This window comes from Sminthopsis crassicaudata, chromosome 1 (genome assembly GCF_048593235.1).
Source record: "Sminthopsis crassicaudata isolate SCR6 chromosome 1, ASM4859323v1, whole genome shotgun sequence".
In the NCBI taxonomy this organism is placed as follows: Eukaryota; Metazoa; Chordata; class Mammalia; order Dasyuromorphia; family Dasyuridae; genus Sminthopsis; species Sminthopsis crassicaudata.
Window position 1 is genome coordinate 64,570,241 of NC_133617.1, and position 16,961 is coordinate 64,587,201.

Below are 16,961 nucleotides of genomic sequence, written 5' to 3' on the forward strand. Positions count from 1 at the left end.
CACACTCTTTTAATATCCTGTTCAAAGATAATATATTACAATAAGTCTCAAATTCATGTGCCACACCAATTAGTAGGGCATCAAAATGCACACCTAATCTTTTAACTTTCTATTATATATATATATATATATATATATATATATACACACACACACACACATACCCACTCTAGGCCATCTTTCATTCAGCTGTAAAGTGATTTACCTAAAGCTGCAGTTCACCTATGTCATTTCCCAACTCTTGTTTGGCATTCTTTTCTTATAACCTGTTATACATATACATATATATATATATATATATATATATATATATATATATATATATATATATATCACACACACACACATATATATATGTATATATATATATATATATATGAAATCAATCTCAAATCTAATGTGCCATTCCAATTAGTTTATTTAGTTTCATTTTCACATCTTCTAATCAAGGGACTAAAAAAATTAAATAATGAAAGAATCAAAGTGATATGCTGCTTTATAGCTTAAGGTCACTCAGAATAGATATTCAAAGGGCAGAGATCTTGAGATAAAAGAAACAAAGGGTCAATGGAAAATCAGTGTAAGCAGGAGAAATAGGGCACAGAGAAGCAGCTCATACCTTCTGATGTTTGGATCCCCTGATATGTGCTGCATATGCATCTGCTCCTGTACAAGACACATCACAGAGCTCACAATGCAGCTGTGTTTGAGCTCCACGCAGGCCAATGTTTGATTGGTTACCCAACTTCTGAACTGCCTCTTTCTTTTTGTGCTTTTGTCCTTCCAAATGTTCCCGGTAAGTCTGCAATCAAAGAACAAAATAAAGCTTATCTCAAGGTTTGCATAGAGATCAGCCAAATATCACCTTTTCAACACAATTCATTGATCATCCATTCATCATTAGCTTGATAACTAACACCTAGGAACTGTCTATTCCATTCATTATCTGTGAGTTTCCATGTGTATGTATAACCCGATTAACCACAACTAACAGACTCAGTATCACCAGACAAAATAATAGATAAATGAATGGACAGACAAATATATAGATGTAGATGTAGATATAGGTAGATGAAAATCAGTTTCCTTTCATTCTCAAAAATAGTCTTACTTTTTAAGAAGGCAACAACTTAAGAAAATTTACTTAGGATTTAAACCACTACAGTCTTTTCAAAACTTGTCCATAGACAAAAAGGCAGCCTATATCTTCTGAAATAACATGAAGTATGTTTCCCTTTTTTAGCTGCTAATGAATGGAAGGACTATTCACTGCCAAGGAAAACTATAATGAGTTATTAATTCTCTTGTCCCACACTATTCCAATCCTTAACATAATCACTTGTCATCATCTTATGATTTTCAAATTCATTAATGAAGCCCTATCAGGCCATAACCAGCTACTGGAAATTCTTTTGTATAGTATATAAACAAAAGAGTATCACTTAAACTTCAAAAAGTTTTAAAGTTATTTGTCATTGTCAAACTGTAGCTACACTTTTCCCTCTCATATATTTTCTCTGTTTCTCTGGATTCACTAAGCAGGAAACTATCAGAGCCTCAGCTTTTAAACAAGTACTGCAGAGATTTACTGACCAAAGCTCAAGGAGTAATCGTAAGCCAAGATTCTTTATGGCATATGTATCTCAGACATGAATCACTAAAGTAAAACAAGTTACCTGACCAACTAATTGTTAGTTGCTACATACAGTCAGTCAATCAATAAGCATTTATTAAGCACCTACTATATGCCAGGCACCTTGTTAGGTACTGGGATACAAAAAGGGCAAAAGACAAGTCCCTGCCTTCAAGAACTACTGTTTATTGGGGGAGATAACAGCAAACAGATATATACAAACAAGCTATATACAGGATAAATGAGAAATAATTTATAAAGGGCAACACAATTAATGGATTGGGAAAATAGATAGGACATTAACTAGGACTTAAAAGAAGTCAGGGAAATAAGGAAACCAAAATGAGCTACAAGAACATTCTAGGCATAGGAAACAGCTAGGGAAAATGTCTGGAGTGGATATGTGTATTGTCTTATTCAGGAAACAGCAAGGAGGTCGGTATTAATGGATCAAAAAGTATGTGGCAGCTATAACATGTAAAAAGACTAGAAAGGTAAAGAGGAAAACAGGTTATGAAAGTCAAGAATACCAAACAAGAGACATTTGATTCTGGAGGTAATAGAGAGCATTTAGAGATTACTGAGTTGGGAAATGACATAGGTGAACTGCAGCTTTAGGTAAATTACTTTACAGCTGAATGGAGGATGGCCTAGAGTGGGCAGAAATTTGCAGTGGGCAGAATCATCAAGAGACTATTAAGATAGTCCAGGCATAAGGTAATGAGGGCCTATACTAGGGTTATTGCAATATTAGAGAAGAGAAGGGAACATATTTTAAAAATGTTTCAAAAGTTAAATTGGCAAGCCTTGACAATAGATTATAGATGGGGGTGAGAAAAATGGAGGAACTGAAGATAATATTTAAATTATGAGCTCTACTATGTACTTATCACTCATCCAAATCTGCCAAAAAATTTACCAGATTTAGTCCTTGAAAATAAGCTCTTCTTATTTTTACCTTCCGAATCCAATTCTTCCTTTGCAACAACAACAACAACAACAACAACAAGCTTCGGTTCTGCATATATATATGAAAATATATATATATATATATATATATATATATATATATATATATATATATATATATATATATATATTGTACCTAGGATATACTATAACATATTTAATATGTTTGGGAATGCCTGCCATCTAGGGGAGGGGGTGGAGGGAAGGAGGGGAAATATTCGGAACAGAACTGAGTACAAGGGATAATGTTGTAAAAAAAATTACCTATGCATATGTACTGTCAAAAAATGTTAATATCCTGTTACCCAGAAGTAATGAAGCAGAGAATAGACGAACACTTGTTGGGAATATAGTGGAGATTCCTGCAAAGGCAGGGTTTGGATGAGATGACCACTGAAAGCCCTTTGAACTCCGGGATTTCATGAAAGAATGAATGAATATGTAGCAAAGGAAACTTCTGCTGACCTGGGGACCAGCACAGCTGATCTTACAGATGTCACAGTAGTATAACTGGGGTTGTTTCAGAGGGCCTTTGGGTTTTAGCTGCTTGTTCTGAAAAGTTGGTTTCTTGGGGAAGCTACTGACAGAGCTGGTATTTGTTCCACACCCCATGTTGGCCCATGGAGATGGCCCCGTGGGCTTTGGCAGGGGAGGAGGTTGCAGAGGCTGTGGTGGAGGTTGTGGATGCTGTTGCTGAGGTGTAATGGGCTGAGGTTGAGGCAGGGCCTGAAGCGGCTGCTGGAGCTGTTGTGATGTTGGATAGTACGTGTCAGCTCCAGAATATACTGAAGCATCATAACTAGAATAACTGGATCCTAGAAAACAAGAGAAAAAAAAGAACAATTTTTATGAAATTCATCTTTGATAAAAACTAAGTCACAGCTCATAATATTATCTCCATGCATACAATTTTCCTTACCAGTATATGATGCCAAATTGGAACTGTAAGAGGAAGAGGGGGTGTATGAAGGAATAGAGGAACCAGGTACATTTGGCTGAACAGTTGTCACAGCTGGATAGTTATAGCTTGAAGATGTGGTACTCACTGTCTGAACTGGCTTAATTGTGGTCACTTGTCTTTGGGGCTGAGTTTGACTGTAACCACTGCTAGACTGACTGTAGCCTCCTTTAGTACCTAGGAAACAAATACAAGCCTTTGCAATGTTGTCCCCAGTTACTATTAGGCGTCTAGTACAATGGATCATATAACCCAAAGGTTCAAGTTAAAAGTCCTTTTATTAAATTCAATCTTCCCACTGAAAACTGCTTTTAGGCAGTTTAAAAGCAGTCCAAAAGATAAAAATGAAAAACCACCAAACTTCTAAAATACTCCTTTTATATTTATCATGGCCAAATGTCCCTGACCCAAATCAATTCATCTGGGGGCAAAATCATTTACTCATTTTCCTCATCAATAAAATGAAGGGATTGAACCAGAATACCTCTAAGGTTCCTTTCTACTATCAAACTTTATAGTTCTTCCAGTTCTAACATTCTATAATTCTATTATTCTAAGTCACTCTTATGCTATAGAGAGGACCCTAGATTCACAAAGGCTAAGCTGTAGACTATAAATGGTGAAAGATCCTACCAGGCTAGAAAATTTTGAGTAAGGGGCAGGCTACTTGTTTGGAGGGCTGAGTTTGATTATAACCTCTGCTTTGCTGATCAAAGTTTCCTTTAGTATCAAGATAAAAAACAAAAGCCTCTGAAATGAAGGATTTGGACTGAATGAAGCTTAATTATTCTTTCCAGCTCTAAGTGTAGTCATTACCAAGATAACAATCAAAAAATATTCATTAAGCACCTACCATGTGATAGGCACTGTGCTAAGAAAAGGGATACAAAAGCAGGCTAAAGATAGTCCCTTTTTCAAGGAACTTACAATCCAATGAGGGAGGCTGCATACAAACAAATATTACAGAGCAAACTATCTACCAGATAAACAGGAAATAATTGAGTGAGAATTAAGGGGGATTGGAGAAGGCTTTCTGTGGAAGATGAGATTTTAAGTGGGACTTATAAGGAAACCAGGGAGGTTAGTAGTCAGAGTGAAGGGAAAGTATTTCAGACATGGGGAATAGCCAGAAAAAATGCCCAGAGTTGAGAGATGGATTGTCTTGTTCATGGAACAGCTAGGAATCCAGTATCACTGATTAAAGAGAACTTGTTATGGAATGAATTATAAGAAGAGAATAGTGGTAGGAGGGGGTTAGTTTACAAAGAAATGCCAAACAGAACTTTCTAATTCTGGAAGCTACAGGGAGCTGCTGAAGTTTATTCAGAGCAAAGGGAGGAATGGTCAGGTCTGTGTTTTTGGAAAATCTCTTTAGTGGATAATTGGGAGCTAAATTGAAATGGAATAATCCAGACATGAGGTGAAGAGGACATATTCATGAGATTTTACAAAGGTAAAATCAAGAGGCCTTGAAAACAGCTTGGATATGAGGGTTAAGAGATAGTGATGAGTCCAGAGACTCCTAGTGTTGCCCTCTACAGTAACAGAGAAGGCCAGAAGAGAAGAGGAGAGAGAAATGATTTAGGGAGAAAGAAATGACTTCTATTTCAGACATACTGTTTTTATCAATATTGATTTTATTGATCTATGAATATACAGTTTGAAGAACTCAAAAGGTAGTTGGTGATGTGAAATTGGAGATCAGCAGAGAGATGGGGGCAGGGAAAATAAATTTAAGGGTCATCATCAGAAAGATGATAATTAAATCTATAGGAGCTGAAGAGATCACCAAGTAAAGTAGTATATAGGAAGAAGAGAAGAGGACCCAGGACAGAACCTTGACATCTACTATTAGAGGACATCACCTTGATGAGCAAACAACAAAGGAGAAAGAAGAGTGGTCAGATAGGTGGGAGAAGAATCAGGAGAGAGTGATGTCATGAAAACCCAGAGAAAAAAGTGATCATCAGTGTAAGAGACTGCAGAGGGATCAAGAAAAATGAGGACTGAGAAAAGGTCATTGGATTTGGCAAGAAAGAGATCATTAGTAACTTGAGAGAAGCTTCAGAGAATGATGAGGTCAGAAAAGGCTATCTACAATAAGTAAGTATCTCCACTTTCTCTCTTTACATTCTCTTCTTAACCCCTAGTTAGAAAGCCTTTTCAAGGAAATTTATCTACAAATGGAAGAAGAAATATAAGACTACAGTTAAGTGGAATGGAAGGATCAAATAAGGATTTTTCAGAATGGGGCGAGAGGGACATGGGTATGTTTGGAGGCAGTAGGAAAGGAGCCAGTAGACAGGAAGAAATTGAAGACTGTAAGAGAGTAGAGATAACAAAGGAGTTATAATAAAAGAGTTAGTCTCTGAGTAAGGAGTAAGGTCACTACTTTGTGTGAGATAAGGATAAAAGAGAAGATGGCAGACCACACTTGAATGATAAGAGACTAGGAAGAGGAGAGGAGGAGCTCCTGCTGAATGGCCTTTTTTTTTTTTATAAAATGATGCAAGACACTCAGCTGAGAGTATAGAGGAAAGGGGAATTATGGGAAGTTTGAGGAGGAATGAAAAGGTTTGGAAGAGTTGCTGTGAAGAGAGGAATAGTGAGTTAACAAGGATGGTATAAAAGAATTTCCTAGCAGTAGTGATGGTTATTTCAGGTTGTAAAACAAATTTCTAGTGGACAGTCAGAAGAGTTGCCTGATTTTATCTATCTTCTTTCAGGAGCATATGTGTAGGAGTAAAAGTGGCAAATGATGGGGGTAATCCAAGGCAGAGGCTTAGCTGGGCATAATCAGTGAAATAAGAAGGCTAATGAATCAAAAGAAGAAGACAGTAGAAAGTTAAATTGGTTCATCAAAGGTTCAAGATAGGGAGAAGAGAAAATAATGACTAATGCAGAGATGATCTTAGAAAACATTGAGAAGTCAAGGGATTGGAAGTTATGGTGCAGATGAGCGGTAGGGTTTGGTTAGAGAAGGCAGAGAAAGAAATAGATTATGTGAAACAAAGGGATTTCAGAATTCTGAAGTATGAAAGCAGCACATTTGTGGGTAATGGCCAGATAAAGAGAATTGCATCATTTGATTACATATTGAGGCAACTTTCTTAATAAGTCCAGTTGTCAGTCTTTTATTTTATCTAATATCCTATGTCTACAAACTTTGTGCTATTAGGAGATAATATACAATATCTAAAATTCATATCATCTGTTTTCAATGTGTAACTGGAATTTATTTTCAAATAGCAAAAATGAATTCATCCCTCTATCATCCTTTGCACTCAATATGTTTTTACATTCACATATACTTGGTACTAGAACCACCCACCTGATTGGTAGTAAGAATCTGTGGCAGTGTGCTGAGCTTGGGTAGCAGTAAGCTGATAATATGGTTTATTCTCATAACTGCTAATAGGTGTGGATCGTCCATAACAGTAACTATCCTGTATAAGATATTTCAGAGAACAGATGCAAATGTCAGTTGAATATATAGTTCAATAATGATCAATTCAGACTAAAATTAATCCATTTATGTATGTAAATGTATGTGTATATATAATCAACTTTTTGTATGATAGATTGCCTTTATGTTAAATAATACTTCATATGGTACTTTACATATATGAGCTCATTTAATCCTCACAACAATACTTTTTGATAGATGTGTTATTTTTGCCCATTTATAAATAAGGAAACTAAAAAATTAACTGATTTGGCTAGTAATCTAGGATTTAGAACAAGGTCTTTTGATTCCAAGTCTAATGTTCTTTCCATTATGTCATACTGCCTCTCATACAAAGTACCATGGGAAAGGCAAAAAGATATAAGCAAAACTAGAAGTAGCTGTAAGCAAATTAGGAAATTCAAATCTTAACTCAGACACTTAACAGGCTCATCTATAAAATGGGCATAATAGTAGCAGCTACTTTGCAAGGTTGTCCTGAAGATTAAATTATATATGTAAAGTATTCAGCAAACCTTAAAGTACTATATAAATATTAGTTATTATTATAACTTGGAGTATAATATACACAAGTATAGTACTTTAGATATTTTAATGTTACTTTTTATAAAATGTCAGAAAAAAAACACTGATTAAAAGGCATGTAGCTAGATATTTTAATTATTTATTATAAAAAAGCACCACACTGCATACATTCTACTGACAGCAATGAATACTTGTTGTTTTTTTGTTTTGTTTTGTTTTGTTTTTGTTTGTTTTTTTTTTGCTGAGGAGGCATTTGGGGTTAAGTGACTTGCCCAGTGTGACATAGCTATAAGTGTTAAGTGTCTGAGACTAGATTTGAACTCAGGTCCTCCTGATTTCAGGGCTGGTGCTCTAACCACTGCACCATCTAGCTGCCCCATCAATGTATACTTATTAAGCATCTATGTGCACAATACTGTGACAGATTTTGTGGTAAGTTAAATCATGTATTACAAGGAAGGCTTAATTATGCTAGACAACAACATAGAGAACATAATTTTCAAATCTTCTCTCAGGGGCATGTATTCCTTATTTTAGTTCTGGGTATAAGACAGGGTTTCTAACTTAAGGAACTATCAATCTGGTTGGAGAGACAAGTCATTTGCACAGAATGTTGCAGTATGATACAATAGAAGAATACTGGGTCTAGAATCCAGAGGACCAGAGTCACACATGGTCACTGATTTTCTCTCTGATCTTGAGTCCCTTAACATTTCTGGACCTCAGCCAAATCAAATATCAAGTGAAGGGATGAAAGTTTTTTTTTTAACTCTAAAGGTCTAAATAAGTGATTGCATGAATCCACATTAGAACAGAATTCCCTTTCAAGATATCTCCAGGAAGTGATCAATGAATTTCTAAAGAAAATGAAACTTCACAGATATATATGTTCAGCATCTTCTCAAATATCAACCTAGAAAACAACAAAATACCAGAGGAGTTGCTCAATTAGGCTATACCAACTACATGAGGTGAATATAAATATCCTTTAAAGAGTACTGTGAAAAAAACATCACTAATACTAATTGAAGCTCTCTTGTTGGTAAACCATGATTATCCATAGAAAAAGAGTGATTAATGATAATTTAATAATAACATTTATAGAGTACCTATTGTGCTAACAATGTTTTAAAATATTATCTCACTTGATCCTCACAACCATACTAGGAGTTAGGTGCATTATTATTTCTACTTTACAGTTGAGGAAAATGAGTCAAACAGAAGTTAAATGACTTAACTAAGATAGTAAGTTAGGAAGAGTCTAATTTGAACTGAACTCAGGGTTTCAGCCCCAGAATTTTATTTACTGTGCCCCTTAACTTCTTGGTTGATAACAGAGTGCAGTTGCCACCATATTCTCTCCCTTGCTCAGGAATTGAATTCCCAGCATCTCTCCTTCAGTCTCCAATCTTTACCAACCTTCACTAGTGATCAGTACACTTTGGGAACTCCACTTCTCAAATAAGCTACAAACAGTTTATTTTGAGCAGAAGTCTACAAACTGTGTCCAAAACAACCCTAAGATTCTACAAAAGATCTCTATAACTTTTATTAAAAGGTGGTAACAAAAAGTAGGATTAATTTGTTATCTCTTTTATATGTTTGTTTCCATACCATACTAGGAGGAAAAGTCCAAGGGTATCAAAATCATTGCAGAAGGCTCTATAATTATAATATAGTTTGAGAACTAGCCCATTATCAAGAGCCTAACATTAGATCTAGAACCTTAATGATCATATTGTCTACCTTTTTATTTTACAGAGAAAGGCCCAGTGGGGAATAAACTTATCCACAGTCACAAAGGTGGTAAGCCATACAACCAGGTTCTGGGCCCAGTCAAAATTCAATATTCATTCCACTATAACAAAATAACCAATAGGGCTGGGATGGAGCTTTTCGGATGATACCTGACATTAGGATTAAGGGAAGTGAGCTCACCCTATACTTTTTCAAATCTTCCATATAATTTAGCATGGTGTCTTGCATATAGTTCAATAAACGTTTTTGATTAACTGATAAATTCAATCATCTTGGTCAAAAAAATAAATAAATAAAACAAAACCCAAAAAAAAAAAAAAAAAAAAAAAAAAAACTACAAAAGTTTCCTAATTTTTTGAAGTAGATTATAGCAGTTACTTATGTTGATATGCCATATTGGTTCTAAGGCATGCCACACTTGTTTTCCCTAAATCACTCTCCTCTAAATAAACTTAAATAGTGGTCAGAATGTTTGTGAGGCAGAAACCTTGAGTTTAATAGTAGCTAGAGATAAACTGTCCAATTCTTCCAATCAAACTTTAGCAAATGAAAGTGAATGGTTGGATCCCAGAGGAGAGAACCTTACTTCCTGGGATTAAAAACGTCCTTGGATGGACTCTGATGAGGTTTTATTAGGGGGAAAAGGGAGAGGACTGATAGGTAGTTGAAGACTAAAGTACACTGTTAAACTTGTAAGCTCCTTGTGAACAAATAAAATTTCATTCTTGGCATTTGTATTCCTGGGGTATCGCATAGTAGGTGCTTCATATATGCTTGGTAATTGATCATAGGCTACTAGCAAACATATATACATATATCACCCTCCTCCCCCCCAAAAAAAAAAATTTTTTTTATAAAGAAAGGAGCAATTTGAAGCTAATCAGAGAGACTCAAAAATCAATAGTCATTTCTCTCTCTTCCTTCTTCCTTAAGCCTCAATTCTTAAGTCTAGCCATAAAACCTATTGTGCCACAGTTTCCCTAAATTGTCCTGCCTCAGTTTCCCTTTATTGTCCTGCCTCAGTTTCCTTTGAATTGTTCTGCCTGGATCTCCCTGGTTGCAACCTCCCTTCCTAACCATTAGGACTGAGATAAGTAGGGCTGGGAGCATTCCACAGAGCATAAATTGCAGATAAGTTACTTAGAGATATGTAAGCATATCTTTTATTCCAGACTTCCTGTCTCTAGTTTGATTACCCCCTTCACTCCCAATGTATCAGAAATTATGGTCCTTACCCTCCCAAACCTGTCAGAACCATATTTATGGTCCATTCATGGAAATTCCCACTCACCAGTATTCAGACTCTATCCCTTGCCTTTGCCTCCCGTGATTACTAGAGCCATATAAAAATCATTGGAATCTCACATTCGATGCTGAATTCTTTGAGATGAAAGTCCAATTCAGCCCTGGGGGAAAAATGGATTCTGATCTGCCCCCAGACAATCTCTCCCTCTCAGAGATTCAAATAAAAATTAAAAACTCTCTAATCTTTCTCTGCCTCAGTTTCTCTGGCATTACAAAACCCACAGACCAGGCTCAGTGTACTTGCTTGAGTGTAATAAGTTGTCAACCCCTGGCATAAAATAAAAGTTCCACAACCACAAAGAGCATGAGAGGAGTGGAAAGAACTCTGAATTTAGGAGTCAAGAGGTTTGAATCTCCCATATACTATCTTCTCTGCTGTTACATGATTTTACTGATTTTGCAAAAAAAGAAAAAACCTAAAATTTCTTCAATGTACTATATTAGCCCAATGTAAATCACAAAAGTTTCCCTCCAGATTGGGCTATTCTAAAACTCAACTGTAGCACCTATCTATACTAATTTACTGTTCATTTTTATCTTCACTGCTCTATCAGTGACAAAAAGTCATGACAAACATCAACATAAAGTAAGGGAAGAAGCATAAGGCTGGAGAGACTTGAGTCCAGCATTGTAGTCTGTGCTTCATATTTAATTTGCTAGAGGAGCCTGAAGCTGTAAAGGGCAAGAGGTAAGAATCTATTCCAGGTCTTGAATCTTACATTAACATGGCTCACCAAAACTCCCTTTTCTGACTGAAATAGCAGAGAAATGTTTGTTATTATGAGATTAGAAATCTAGTGACTGAAGCAAAACGTAAAACTACAATATAATGGATCAAAGGCTTAGCTTTGATTTTAGGACAAGAAAAGCAGCTCACAATGGAGACTAAAGGCATTTGGGAGAAAGGTACTTGAGGACATTGATATGATAAGTTTACTTTGATGTGTATCTATCTCAACTATTTACATCTCTGTCTAAGTAACCAAGATTAGGGCTTAATCATTTACATCTCAGTAGATTGTGCTTGTTAGATTTTATATCAAGTCTATAAGTACAGGAGGTATATATATTTGTCTCTCTGATCAATAAACTTTGAAGAGTTCATATTCAAAACTCTCTCCGCCTGGCCCTCTACTCATTTTACATTTATAAGTTATAGTTTCCTTAACCAGAAAATAAAAGACAGCTGGACCAAGATCTCCTCCAGGTATAACATCTCATATATTTGCATTGAAAAAAAAAAAAAGTTTTAAGTGTTAAAAAAAAAAATCTCCTTAGTAATTAATAAAATTTTGAATATGATCATTTCATGTAATTGTTTTACATAGTTTTTCAGGTATATCTACTTATCTTTTCCTTTTAAAAAGTTCTTATTGTAGAGGTATGATCTATATTTGAAGGCAGCATGTATTCATATCAATATAATAAGTTAGTTGTCAAAGAAAGGTATCAGAAGCCCTTTTGAGAGTAATACCTGGTAATTCAATGCTGTGGAAGGCTGTGAGGTTGGTTCCTGCTGACGAGGACTGTAACTGTAATCCTGACCTGTGTGGGCCTGGTATCCACCAAAACCCACTGAGGAGATTTGCCGGGGTACTGGGGTTGTAGGAACATATGATGGGGTCACAGCCTGGGATACTCCAGGACTTGGCTGGACTGAATAATTTGTTGCAGTGCTTGAGTGAGAATAAGCAGTAGCAGGTTGGGTACTAGAAACCAAAATAAACACAAAAGAATCCACCAGGTTAGCTTAAATATGAATTCCGTTCAATACACAAAATCCATTCACATTGCACCTTGGCTGTATCATTTAAGCTCAAATCGAGTTAGAAGTTAACATAGTTTTCTTGAAAATTGAGGCACTTTTCTTTGCACAGAAAGCTTAACTTTAATAATATAACCCCTCTGCCCACTCCAGTTAAGTAGTCCCCTCAAAGATCTGGGACCATACAAAGAGATGTTATAATAGGATATACTAGTTTACAGAAAGAGCAACTTGATCTAACCTATTATTTACATAACATTTTAAACTGAAATAGAGTAGTAAAAGCAAAAACTATCAGAACATATTTACTAAAAAAGATTATATCATATTATGAGAACTAAAAATATAATCATAGCAATAAAAACAGTGCTTGCATGGATTAAAATATTTAAGCCCTTAGAAGAAAGCCTGCAAAAGATCAGTAGCAGACTATTCTCCCTCAGTATTCAGTTCAACAACATTTATTAAGCACTTTTGTACAAGACACTAGTGCTAAAGATGTGAAAATAAGTATGACAAAGGGCCTGCTCAGAAGCTTACAATCTAATGGTGATATGGACAAGTATAAACACACACACACACACACACACACACACACACACACACACACACACACACACACACACAAAATGATATATTAGAGAGTGAGATAAATACAAAAGAGAAATCTAGACAAAATGCTATAAAAAAAAATTTGAAGAAGGAAAGAGCAGTTTCACCTAGGAAAAAGGTAACATCTGTATTGAGATGAAAACTGGAGGAGCAGAAAAGGATAAAGGAAGATTTGAGTATTAGCATGGAGAAGAGAGAAGGTGGGATACAAATGGGCAACAAAGCTAAATTTGGCTAAAATATCAAATATGTGAAAGAGAATATGATATAAGGAAGAACAAGTAGAATGGAGTCAGACAATGGAAGGCTTTGAGTCAGGTCTTAATACTTTATTTAAGAGCCAAAGAAGAGCTGCTGAAGGATTATTAGTAAAGAGGTAACAATAATTTATTTCATTAGGAATATTATTTAGGAAGTAAGCAGAACTAGGAGAACAATACAATACAATACAATAACGGCAGGATTATGTGATGATCAACCATGATAAACTTGGCTCTTCTCAGCAATGTTGGTGATTCAAAACAATTCCAATAGACTTGGTGTGGAAAATGCTATCCACATTCTAAGAAAGAACTGTTATGGGCCAGAACTCTGAACTTGGAACAAAGGATTCTTACAAGATACTAAATCAGTGGAATTGATAGAGACAATAGTTATCTAATATGATTGATTTAATCCTACAAGAAGATGTTATGGGCCAGAACTTGAAACAAGGTACTAAGTGGTATTCAAGAGACAATAGTTAAATCTAGTTTAGCGTTGATTTAATCCCACAACAAATAATGGTTTCCTAGTAATATAATGATTGGTTTGTACTCTGTATGTAGCATATAAACTAGAAGCCTCAGGCAGGCAGATTAAGAGATTTAGAGACAAGTGGACAGAAGGCTGGAGGCTGAAGGCTGAAGGCTGGAGCACAAACCCTTGGACTGAGACAGATTCATCCCATCTCACACCATCTTGGTGGCAAGCTCTCCTCCTTTGCTTCTCCACTGAAACCAAGACTCCAGAAGGTCTCCAGAAAACTAGCTGAGCCCCAGGTGAAGAAGATAGGACTTTGAAAGAGATAATAAAGGATTTCGACTTTGCACTTGTGGTGATAACTGAACAGAAACGAAGGCTGCCTCCAGAGACCCCAAGAAAACCTCAACAGAGAACATTACATTTTGGAGAGAATATTACAAAGAACTATAGAGACTGAATGTGAATTGAAGCATAGTGTTTTCATCTATTTTTTGTATGCTTGCTTGCTTTTTCTTTCTCATGCTTTTTTCCCATTTGATTTGATTTTTCTTGTTAAATACGACAAATATGGAAATATGTTTTTAAATATTGTATATGTATAACCTGTATCAGATTGCTATCTTGGGAAGAAAGGATATAAAGAAACAGAGGAGAAAAAATTTGGAACACAAAGTCTTACAAAAATGAATGTTGAAAACTATATCTTTACATGTATTTGGAAAAAAATAAAATACTATTGAGAAAAAATGGAATATTAATTTAAGTTTATCAATCACTCAAAAGACAACCAAGGCCAAGGAATATATGCCAGAATTGGTCTATTTATTTATTTAGTTGTTTGATTGTGCAAAAATTGTTACTGTGAAATACACACATTATAACTATTCTTACTTTAATTTTTTTAAACAGAATATTACTCAGGCAGGGAAATAAGAAAACCAATTAGACCAATTTCTAACAGTGCTAAAAAATTAGTCCTATATTAGGGTTGGAGCAGTTAAGGATTATAATATATAGAGTGCTGGGGGCTGGAGTCAGGAAGATCTGAGTTGAAATATAGCCTCATATACTTACTTGCTATGTGAGCCTTTGCAAGTCACTTAACCCTATTTTGCCTCAGTTTCTCTTACTGAGTTGCCTCAGTAAAATGAGTTGGAAAAGGAAATGGAAAACTACACCAGTATTTTTTGCCAAGAAAACCCCAAATGAAGCCATGAAGAATCAGATGCAACTGAAACAACTGAACAGCAAAAATATTAGAGCTGTCATATTAAGTTTATTTTGTTTATTTATTTATTTGTTTGTTTTGCTGAGGCGATTGGGATTAAGTGACTTGCCCAGGGTCACACAGTCAGGAAGTGCTAAGTGGTCTGAGACCAGATTTGAACTCAGGTCTTCCTAATTTCAGGGCTCTATCCACTTCACCAACTAGCTGCCCCCATATTAAGTTTAGAAAGCCACTAGACTTGATAAATATTACAAAGGTAGGAAGGATAGACCTTGACAGCTAAATGGACACATAGAATAATAGAGAATTAAGAATCAAAGATGACTCCAATCAGTAAATTTTTATTCTATTTTGATTCACTTTTTAAAAATTAGTATTCTCAAATATATAACACATTGACTTATTAAGATGCTATTTTCTATCCCTCACAAGTACACCCATTCTAGCCCTTAAATAAAGTTATGGTGCCAAGACAACACTAAATATGTCATTGTACAGTGAAACAGAATTATCCAATGAAGCAAAACAAGCTCTTATCTATGATATTTTATGATGCTTTCACCTCTATCAAAAAAGAAGCACCTCTACAAACTATTGGGAAGGAATGAGAGAGAATATTTGGGCCTCCAAAAATAGAATGATTCATAAAAATTGTTCCCTTTATGATCTTGTTCTGCTGGTTTCTTTAGTGCATTTCATTTTTTTTTTAATTACTTAAGAAGTTTGGATATAAAATTATCCCAAAAAGCAATAAATACCATGTGGCACACATTTGCCTACATTAAAATATAAACATACATACACACACACAAACTCATCCACTGATCTAGAGTTTTATTAAATATTAGGTCAATATTATCTTTCATGCTAAAATGAATTTCTAGAGGACAACTAGCATTAATCACTGTAATGCATCCAGTAACAATGGCTGAGAACTTTTTTTAATTCTATACTAATAATTATAGCTTAGGCAAGTAAAGTGAACATTCCAAAAGGAAATCACTAAGACTAATGCTACAATCTAGGGTCCACAGTGAAAAGATATCAAGGAATTAGTAAATTACAGTCAATAAGTATTTATTAAGAGCTTATTGCGTGCCAAATAGTGTACTAAGCACTGGGAATACCAATATAAGCATGAGAAGACAATGCATAAAATGTGGAGGATGATAGAATGAGTAAGGGAAGAAAGGTGCTTGTGGAGGTAAAGTAGGTAAAGTCTGGATTGCAGCTTGGAGAGGAATAAAGACATGGTTGACTTGGGCACCCTCCTTAAATGGAAATTCCAAGAGAAGCCATCTGATCAGAAAGAGAAGTCCAGGGGACTGAGAATCCTTCCAAAGTTGGGATGGAAAAAAAAAATTACATCTTTATTTTCACAAACCTTTAGTTTTCTTTGTAATCATATGTATTTTATTAAAAGCATTTAAAAACATTATTCTTAAAAGAAGTTGATAATTTTGATAAAACTGCCAAAGGGAGGGGGTTCTGTATCACAAAATATATAGGAAGATATAGGAAGATGCCTATTCAAGTACTATTAATATTCTTTAATGCAGAATCAGAAGAGATCTCAGGCTTAAGTAGTCTCACCTGTCACTGAGGATGAATATCTTTTATAACTTTGACAAGAAATCAGTTATTACAAGAAAATCTGAAATGATAAAGACCTTAATACTTTACAAGGCAGCCCATTCTTCTTCCAGACTATACTATTTCTTAGGACTATTTCCTTTTATTGAGTGAAAATACAATCCTCTTCAATTTCTTGTTCAACCAACAAGCCCTACTACTACCTTCTGGGGCCAAATAGAACAAGTCTAACCCTTTATCCCCTTTCCATAAGGCCTGAAAGATGGCAGTAAGAAGCAGTATTATAGCCCCAATTGTGGTCCCAACAAAATTTCTGGATATTTAATTCTTGTTCCCACCTATGGAGAGGCATAGGCACAGGCATCTCAATTTGAGAGAGATGGCAGTTATGGAGAGAGCAACTAT

General features: G+C 35.3%; 1 protein-coding gene across 6 annotated transcripts in view; it reads right to left on the reverse strand.

Moving 5' to 3' along the window:
* The window catches only part of ZFR2 (zinc finger RNA binding protein 2), a 124,158-nt gene that overhangs the window by 76,004 nt on the left and 31,193 nt on the right, over positions 1-16,961 (reverse strand). For 5 of the 6 annotated variants that reach the window (XM_074307778.1, XM_074307771.1, XM_074307804.1 and 2 more), the window contains exons 2-6: positions 12,089-12,323; positions 6,892-7,006; positions 3,522-3,737; positions 3,068-3,417; positions 620-802 (exon numbers count right to left, since the gene is read on the reverse strand). In XM_074307778.1, the coding sequence (XP_074163879.1) occupies positions 620-802; positions 3,068-3,417; positions 3,522-3,737; positions 6,892-7,006; positions 12,089-12,323 (1,099 nt within the window). The remainder of the gene's footprint in view (positions 1-619; positions 803-3,067; positions 3,418-3,521; positions 3,738-6,891; positions 7,007-12,088; positions 12,324-16,961) is intronic. The other variant, XM_074307789.1, reaches the window with a different exon arrangement.